Source organism: Borostomias antarcticus (assembly GCF_949987555.1).
Source record: "Borostomias antarcticus genome assembly, chromosome: 11".
NCBI classification, from domain to species: Eukaryota; Metazoa; Chordata; class Actinopteri; order Stomiiformes; family Stomiidae; genus Borostomias; species Borostomias antarcticus.
The window spans coordinates 4,047,295-4,056,772 of record NC_140244.1 but is presented as its reverse complement, the minus strand read 5'-3'; the positions used below and the strand labels follow the sequence as shown (position 1 = coordinate 4,056,772).

The window sequence follows — 9,478 nt, the reverse complement described above, 5'->3', positions numbered from 1 at the left end:
AAATGTGTTATTGTTTCAAACTAGTGATATTGATTTTGATGCAAGGGACAAGCAGACAGGTTGATAAACGGGTCCAATGCTAAATCGATTTCATTATAATGTAGACACGGGTCGACCATGTCGAGATAGTTAATGGGCGGGGTCACTCGGTCGCCATTTTTCAACATGGCTCTCTTACACGTCTTCTCCAGCATCTGACCCTCTCTGACCGTCTCTCCCCCTCCCTCCCCCTCCCTCCCCGCTCCAGGCATCGGCTACGCCTCCATCGTGATCGTGTCTCTGCTCAACATCTACTACATCGTGATCCTGGCCTGGGGTCTCTACTACCTGTTCCAGTGTTTCCAGCCAGAGCTACCGTGGGCGCGCTGCAACCAGCCCTGGAACACGCCCAACTGCGTGGAGGACAGAGTCCGCAAGAACAAGACCCTCTGGCTCGCCGCCAACGTTACCAACTTCACCTCCCCCGTCACCGAGTTTTGGGAGTGAGTGGGGCGACCGTACCGTACCGTAGTAGCGTTAAACGGCTAACGTCAGCTAGCGTTAGCCTGTGTGCAGCAGCTGTTTGCTGTGTATGAAATGTTGTTAAGATTTATGGGGAAAGGGCAAAAGAGCTGTGCGCACATCCAACCTTACTAGCTGCTGGATCTTTGAGTACGTTTGGAGCAACGTTTCGACTCTTAGCTTCTACCTTTGGAAGTTGCCTGATGAAGACCTAAGAGTCGAAACGTTGCTTTTTTTCAATAAAGTGAACCGGGAGAAATCAGTGTACGGATCTTTCCTCTCTCCAAAAGATTTATGGGGACCCCGCGAAGAGTACAGTACAGTTAATGTACAGTAGTTATGGGGATCTAGATAAACAAACAAACAAACAAACCCGCACATGCACACACCGCCACCACCACCACAGCTACTGTACACACACACACACACACACACACACACACATCACCGTGTCACCACACACATATACCGACACTAGGGCTGTCAAAAGTGCCATGAAATTGAGTTTGAATATATTCGGATTAATTTAGTAGAGTTTGAACGATATTCGAATTTATACATAAAAAAAAAGATTTTTCATGAATATAATAGCCTAATAAAATAATCCTTGACTGTAATATTGTACTGTGAACACTGTTACCCCTCGCTTTCAATAAGGTGCTGGGTCTGGATTATTGGATTATTGCCCGTAAATAAATTGTAGCCTATAAGTGTTCTGTTATTAATGTAAATCGCTGCATACTTTTTAATAAATAATATTATTTATTAATATTACAATATTCGAACTCAAATTTAGGTTCGAACTAATTTAAAAAAAAAAAAAAAAAAATGTTTTTCACAGCCCTAACCGACACACACATCTTGGTCCAACCCCTACCTAATGTTAACTGATGTCTCCACTTCTTCCACCTCCCCCAGGCGTAACGTGCTGAGCATCTCCACCGGCATCGACGACATGGGCCCCATCAAGTGGGACCTGGCTCTGTGTCTGCTGGCCATGTGGGTCATCTGCTTCTTCTGCATCTGGAAGGGCGTCAAGTCCACCGGAAAGGTACTGACGGAGAGGAGGGGTCCAGAGAAGACACAAACGTTCCGTTAGGTTTTTTTCTTCATATACGCACAGTAGGACTGACCTGCCCTTCCCTCACAATGAGGACATTCCACACACCGAGAGATAGAAAGACAGAAAGACAGAAAGAAAGAAAGACAGAAAGACAGAAAGACAGAAAGACGGAAAGAAAGAAAGAAAGAAAGAAAGAAAGAAAGAAAGAAAGAAAGAAAGAAAGAAAGAAAGAAAGAAAGACAGAAAGACAGAAAGAAAGAAAGCCTTTATTAAGACAGTGAAGAACATGGACTTCTTTTACAGATGTGCCCTGCTTACAAACAACATATACACTAATTCAGTAGCAGAGTACAGAAAAACACAAGAACAGTGACAGCGTGCAGACAACAATGACAATGTACAAACTCACAATCGACGAATACAGTAATACAGTAGCAGTGTACGAGAAATACAACGAAGTGACAAAGTACAAGCTTCCCACGGCATGACGGCCTCTGATATAAACATCAGCTGTGAAATAAACCATAATAATGGCGTCCCTGTAACCTATACTGCCAGTGTTAACAGCCTTTCAGATCTATAGACTCCAGGTCGCCGTTCCCGTCCGAGCGTAGTGGCTGTAAACCAACCTGGGAACCGGGAAACAATGCCCCGGAGACCACAGGCTGCTCAATCGATCTCAGACACTTGGCTTTACTGCTCTGAATCCCCCGTATTGATTAGTGTGGTCTGATTTAAGCGTCCTGGCGGTCTGAAGCTGTAACTCATCCGGTAGCGTCAGTCCCTCACATCAGCGCGCTACACTGTGGGACGACTGTGTTTGACATTCAGCTGTGTGTGTGTGTGTGTGTGTGTGCGTATTCTGTTTTGCTTGTTGTCTTGTTGTTAGGGTGTCAGCACAATGCCCCAACCAACACCAACGTTGGATTGGTCTGCCATGTCTGTTGGTGACTGTTGGCATCAGTTTGAATGGATTTGACTGAATTTTAAACTTCCAACATTCTAACAACAACTGCCAACTTTAGAACGTTGGGTGTTGGTTGGCATGGTTGAGGTGGTGTGCAGGCGTCTTTAAAACGATTAAACCTTAAAACAACAGATGGACTATTTGCTACAGTGCTATATTTGACCAAGGTTCTCGTTTTTGTACAATGCTATGCAAAGTCGATAATATACCATAATAAGTAAATAATTAATTGTGTGTTCCCCCAGGTGGTGTACATCACGGCTACATTCCCGTTCCTCATGCTCATCATCCTGCTGGTCCGTGGCGTGACGCTGCCCGGAGCTGCCGAGGGCATCAAGTTCTACTTGTACCCTGACCTGGAACGCCTCAAGGACCCAGAGGTAGGTGCCCCTGCCGTGCCCGAGCAGAATAGACAGTCATATAGGCATCTCCCCGCGCTCCCCTGTGTTATTCGACTTTCGATCACCCTGCTCCCACCTCTACCCCCACACTACTGTCCTGTAGGCCTGAAGTAGCCCTCAGCCTGTGTGTGTGTGTGTGTGTGTGTGTCTGTCCAGGTGTGGATCGACGCCGGCACCCAAATCTTCTTCTCCTACGCCATCTGTCTGGGCGCCATGACCTCTTTGGGGAGCTACAACAAGTACAAATACAACTGCTACAGGTGAGGGCCGATTCTGGGGGCCCGGGGCGGGCGGGGGCGGGGGTTTCGGGGACGCGGGGGTTCCTCCTTGTGTGGTCATTAACACCCTCCATGACATATGTCTGACATAGGGACTGTTTGCTGCTCGGGGCCCTCAACAGCGGTACCAGCTTTGTGTCTGGCTTCGCAATATTTTCCGTCCTGGGCTTCATGGCGCAAGAGCAAGGGGTGGACATAGCCGCTGTGGCAGAGTCAGGTATGAGGGTCTCCGTGGCAGCGATGGTGGGCGCTGCTACTTCAAACAACTACAACAGAACTTACTGGAAGGTCAATGCAACAAAAATCCGAAAGACAAGTTGAATTTATTTTCTTAAAAGACGGCGTCGATATTTACGATGGTTTCGGCCTCGTCAAACACTCCCGGGCACTGTTAGACGAAGCTACGGCTAAGCAGGATAAGTCGATGGAGGGGCTGGGTGATCCTGTCTTCTCTGTTGTCGTGAGAGTGAGATCTTGGTGGGAGTCCTCTAGCTGACTGAATGGGTCTGGGTCTGAGTATCATTCAAGGGGGATGCTGGGAAAGTGAGTTTTTTGTTGTTTTAACTTTGCCCGGTCTGTGAACCGAGTTAAAAAATCAGAGACGGTAATGAAATCAAGCATCAGCACTCGCTTGTGCCCAACTATGTCCCTTTCCGAGCTGCTTTTCAGTCGAATCTAGAATTATGAAATTTCTTATCGCTTCACACGGTGGATTCTACCGTCTGGTTCTCTCCTGCTCTACTCATGATGTTGACGTGTCGTTGCACTTCCTTCCCCCCTGTGTGAATTCAGCTATGTAACGCTGCCCCTGCTGCGGGGATGACCCCTCTCCACCTAGCTAGCGAGTAGCGCTGTCGGTCACTCCGCAGTATGAGACGAGGTCAACCATTAGGATAACGTTGAAGCCATCGCACGCGGAGGACAGAACTCCAGGAGTGTCTGTGTTGAAGAGCTAGAGGGCCGGTCAGCTCAGCGTAGAGCAGGTGGTCAGAACGTGAACGTGACCAGGACAGGTAAACACAGCTGGTGTGTACTAGAGACTGGACCAGAGCAGACGGAGGGGGAGGAGAGAGAGAGAGAGAGAGACAGAAGGAGGAGGAGGAGGAGGAGGAGAGAGAGAGACAGAAGGAGCTGCCCCCACCCCCCCCCCCCCAGATTTCAGCACTATAACAGCCCCCCCCCCCCCCAACACCCTCAGACCGCCAGCTACCTGTCTCGTCACACCGCGTTTCGTTGACCGCCTGCCCAGGGTTGAGGTCACAGCTTTAAATCCTGTCACAGTACTTAATGTGTGTGTTTGCAGTTTCCCCTTTCTTTTGTTGTTGTTGTTGTGAACTTCTGTTGAACAGGTTGTTGCCCGCAACACTACGTTCTCTAGCAACATGTTGCTATGACGTTGACGAGAGGAGGTGGCGTACGTTGGCTCCGCCCCTCCGTCACGTTACACACATTTTCCATAACGCACTGTTTTCAACATGCCGAGCTTATACTGTACCAAGAGACATACTGTACCTGTAAACTCCTGCCCTCACGCCTTTGAGCAAAGACAGACGTAGCTACCACACATTCTAACATTCCAATTTGGTCTGTGCTGTGATTGGGCGCACTGCGACAGCACAGATCAGATGAACCAATCGGCTCGTTCTAATTGCGTCTCCTCCACCTCTCTGCTCTGTCCCTGCCCCAGGTCCAGGGCTGGCCTTCATCGCCTACCCCAAGGCCGTCTCCATGATGCCACTGCCCACCTTCTGGGCCATCCTCTTCTTCATCATGCTTCTGCTTCTAGGCCTCGACAGTCAGGTACGCGGATGTGCGCGCGCATACACACACACACACACACACACACACATGCATCCATGCATGCGTACAGTACATCCTGCATGTTGAGTACATATCTCATAAGTAGGCCTGTCAACTTAACATGTTAATTAGATCAATTAATTATGCTAAAATTAACATGGTAATTTAATTAACACAAATGCATCAACATTAAAAAAATATATATTTATTTTAAAAAAATCGGACAAAAAGCGCAAAATGAATTGCTGTGGACTGCAGGTCAGTTGCTATGGTAGAAGACAAGGGCTTAATGAGAGCATCGCAAATTCCATCCGTTAATGCAGCTACAAGCCACCATCAAGAGGCACAATAGTTTAGAAAATCCATGAACATGTTGGCAAAGCCTTACACATAACTAGATATTGCAAATAATAATTGCACATTTTAATAAAACAACATATTGACTACTGAAGCCACCTTTTGTCATGTCTATTCAATGCTTTACTCGTTTGCCACAATAATGTGATGTCTTTTCATTGAAATATTTTCATTTGGGGGCTTTTCCCAGCAAAAATGATACTGTATATGGGATTAATTGTGATTAATTAGTTTAGGCTAATTAATTACATATCATGTAATCAATTAGATTATTTGACAGTCCTACTACTGTAGTATCGAATAAGTATTGAATTTCTTCTCCGTCTCCCTCTCCCCCTCTCTCTCCCTCTATCTCTCTCATCCCTCTCTCCATCCCTGCTCAGTTTGTCGAAGTGGAAGGACAGATCACATCTCTAGTGGATCTGTATCCATCCTTCCTACGGAAGGGTTACCGCCGGGAAATTTTTATAGCTATAGTGTGCTGCATCAGCTATCTTCTTGGACTCACCATGGTCACCAAGGTAACAACCACAACAACGACAGCAACAACAACAAAAACAATATTTTTTTAATAACTATTGAAAGACATCATAAAGTACTGTACTACCTCATTTATATAGAACCTTTGGAAACAAAAAAATTAACTTTCTCTCGTTTCTCTCCCTCTCTCTCTCTCTCTCTCTATCCCTCTCTCTCTCTCTCTCTCTCTATCCCTCTCTCTCTCTATCCCTCTCTCTCTCTCTCTATCCCTCTCTCTCTCTCTCTCTCTCTATCCCTCTCTCTCTCTCCCTTTCTCCTCTGTCTTGCAGGGTGGCATGTTTGTGTTCCAGCTATTTGACTACTATGCAGCCAGTGGTGTATGCCTTCTGTGGGTTGCATTCTTTGAATGTATTGCTGTAGCCTGGGTTTATGGTGAGTTTACTCGTGTGTACTGCAGTAAAGTGCATGTATGTAATACTGTAGTAATACTGTAGTAATACTAGTACGGTATCTGTCTGTGAAGTGTTCTTGACGGAGACCAGGAAACGATGCGTCGTCCCTGACTGTCGTCCTCTGTGCCCGGCAGGCGCTGATAACTTCTACGATGCGATTGAGGATATGATCGGCTACAGACCAAACCCCTGGATGAAATGGAGCTGGACTGTCATCACGCCTCTGCTCTGCGTGGTGAGATCATCTACTGGTTACCCATCTATTCACCTGGTCAGACTACTAGTTCATCTGGTCAGACGGGAGGGAAGGAAGGAAGGAAGGAAGGAAGGAAGGAGCGAAGGAAGGAAGGAAGGAAGGAAGGAGCGAAGGAAGGAAGGAAGGAAGGAAGGAGCGAAGGAAGGAAGGAAGGAAGGAAGGAAGGAAGGAGACAGAGGGAGGTGGAGAGATAGAGGAGGAATCCCTGGCTAAGAGCAGATGGGGAGAAGGTAGGAGAGAAGAGGTACAGTAAATGTAAAATAGGCAAATAGGGATGAATCTATAAACAAATGGGTCCAGGTCTCCATCCTCCCCCCATCTGGACGATCTCAGAGCACAGTCCAGTACCCCTCGGCCCACCTGGTCTCTCTGACGGAGCGGCTGATACCGCTGGGGACACGGTGGTCCAGATGGACTGGCCATCTGCCTGCTAAACGAGGAGAAGAGAGGAGGAGAGGAGGGGACAGGAGGAGAGAGGAGAGGAGGAGGGAGGAGAGGAGGGGAGAGGAGAGGACGGGAGGAGAGAGGAGGGGAGGAGGGAGGAGGAGAGAGGAGAGGGGAGAGAAAGGGAGGAGAGAGGAGAGGACGGGAGAGGAGGGGAGGAGAGAGGAGGAGAGGGGAGGAGAGAGGAGGAGAGAGGAGAGGACGGGAGGAGAAAGGAGGGGAGGGGAGGGGAGAGGAGGGGACATGAATGAGAGAGGAGGGAGGGGGCAGTTTAAGAGGTAGGAGGAGAGGAGAGGGCAGTGAAGGGGGAGGAGGAGGAGGCCGTTCGATGGCGAGTGCTGAGGGAGCTGTGGATTACAGATTTGAGGCGTGTGGAAAATGTGGCTCTGGGATCTGTGCTTATCCCTGGTAATCCTGCTGACCTCACCAGCACACACACATGTGCTGCTCTCATGATGAGGGAGAAGAACGCACACTTTCCTATAAAGGAAGGACAGTTCTCAACTGTTCCAGTGACGCATGTTTAGTTTAAGTAGGATGTGGGAGCTTGAATGTGAAAGATTGTTCCTCTGTCACGCCTGCGGACCTGGAAGTAAAACGTTAACTCAGTTATTGTCGTCCTACTGTTTTATATTAACCAACCTCCATTGGTCTGTTTTTTTCTCCTCCAGGGCTGCTTCATCTTCTCATTGGTCAAATATAAGCCTTTAATGTACAACAAGATCTACGAGTATCCGGATTGGTCGATTGGAGTGGGCTGGACCCTGGCCCTGGCTTCCATGATATGCATCCCCATGGTGGTAGTCATCAAGATCATCCAATCGGACGGGCCGCTCATAGAGGTAGGCCCGCCCTTTTTACCCAGGGTTGTATCTCGATAGTCCAGAGTCCCTTCCTCTGCTGGTCTCCTTGAAACACACACACACACACAAAATCGGCGTATTCAAAACCCTATAAGGACCCCCTGGATTTCTGCCCAGTCTTTGGATTCTTTGATGCATGTGAGCGCCTTAAGCTGCTTTCTTGAGGTGTTTGGGAACTGCGCTTGTCAGGCGGACACGCCCGTTTGGATTTTACAGCTATTTACCCCGAGCGATCGAAAAACGACAATGTCTCTTCCTTATAACTGGAGCTGGAGCTGATAGTCAGATGACCTAAATTCCTCTTTTTTTTCTTCATTTGTTCTCCCACTCCTCTCTCTCCTTCTCTCCTCCCCCTTCACCTCCCCCCCCCCCCCCCCCTCAGCGCATCAAGGCAGTGGCGGCGCCGGTACGCGGGGGCGCCAGCTCCCGCCCGGCCGACCACCACCACCACCACCACCACCTCCATGGTAAGAGCATCGGCGAGCTGACCTACCCCCTGGACCCCAACGGAAACAAGGGCATGATGAAGCCCACCCACACCATCGTGGAGACCATGATGTAGAAGACCACCCATCGCTCTCCGTGAGAGGACCCCCCCCCCCCCCCCACCCCACCCCACCCCACCCCCACCACCACCACCTCCCCAGACGTGCTATCTATGTGATACTGTTTCGTGCTAGCATTAAGCTATTAGGCCTATAGACCCAGCGTTTACATTGTGTCTGTACTCGGACTCCGCTTGGGCTCGTTTTCTGCACAGGAAGTTACATATTACGTTGTTTTTTTTCTGTCTATGTTTTTAATATTTTTTACTTCAACTATTGTTATTATTGGTATTACTACTATTATTACAATTGCCGTAGTTCTAGAAGAAAAAAAAAAAAACTTTCGATCTTGGACGTACATGAAGCAGTACCTTTTTGAAGTAGAATCGTACATGTTATCTTTCTAACTCCTATCCTAGATGGATTATCAGTGCTCTGTCTGTTTTTAAGGTGGCATATAAACAAAAAAGAAAAGACTGACCTGCAAAGGGCCATATATACCAGTAAGACTAACTCTGTATCGTGTTTAATAGTAACATATGAATCTGTAGCTGTTAGAAGACGCCTCCGCCCCCCCGTAGCTGACTTCCTGTTTTGTTCCTGTGGGGGTACTAGCGAGGTGAGACTAGTCCAGTTGTTGTTATTGTTGTTGTTGACGTTGTGGTGGATGTTTGTCATGAACCACCGCTGACTATACCTCCGCTGGGGACAGAGACTCCATCTCCCAGACTCCTCTCTGTCGGGGGGGCGGGGCTGCCGGGCTAGCCGGCACCCTTCTGTGTCCTGTAGGTGGTACGGCCCCACTTCATCATGGTATGGTCCATCCCTGTCAGGCGTGGGGCACATTGCGGCTCGCGCCAGGCGTTCACCTCCCGTGTTCTAGACATGCGCTAGGCATGTACCATGTTCTGGTGAGTAAGGCTCAGGCGTCATGCTAGGAACACCAGTACCATCTTCTAACAGCATCACACTATTCCTGGTACTGTCCGACATCACAGTAGTGGTCAAACCAGCATCTAACAGCATCATACCATCAACCGAGTCTAAGAGCGACCAGGGCTTTAGACGCCA

General features: G+C 48.5%; 1 protein-coding gene across 1 annotated transcript in view; it reads left to right on the top strand.

Annotated features, from left to right (window-relative positions):
• The window catches only part of LOC311315046 (sodium- and chloride-dependent taurine transporter-like), an 18,540-nt gene extending 9,753 nt beyond the window's left edge, over positions 1-8,787 (top strand). Inside the window, exons 4-14 of the mRNA XM_084445638.1 lie at positions 248-482; positions 1,420-1,552; positions 2,777-2,911; positions 3,089-3,192; positions 3,303-3,427; positions 4,898-5,010; positions 5,751-5,888; positions 6,177-6,279; positions 6,434-6,534; positions 7,671-7,841; positions 8,245-8,787. Coding sequence (XP_084301764.1) covers positions 248-482; positions 1,420-1,552; positions 2,777-2,911; positions 3,089-3,192; positions 3,303-3,427; positions 4,898-5,010; positions 5,751-5,888; positions 6,177-6,279; positions 6,434-6,534; positions 7,671-7,841; positions 8,245-8,424 — 1,538 coding nt within the window. The 3' untranslated portion in view covers positions 8,425-8,787. The remainder of the gene's footprint in view (positions 1-247; positions 483-1,419; positions 1,553-2,776; positions 2,912-3,088; positions 3,193-3,302; positions 3,428-4,897; positions 5,011-5,750; positions 5,889-6,176; positions 6,280-6,433; positions 6,535-7,670; positions 7,842-8,244) is intronic.
• Positions 8,788-9,478: the final 691 nt, after the last annotated feature.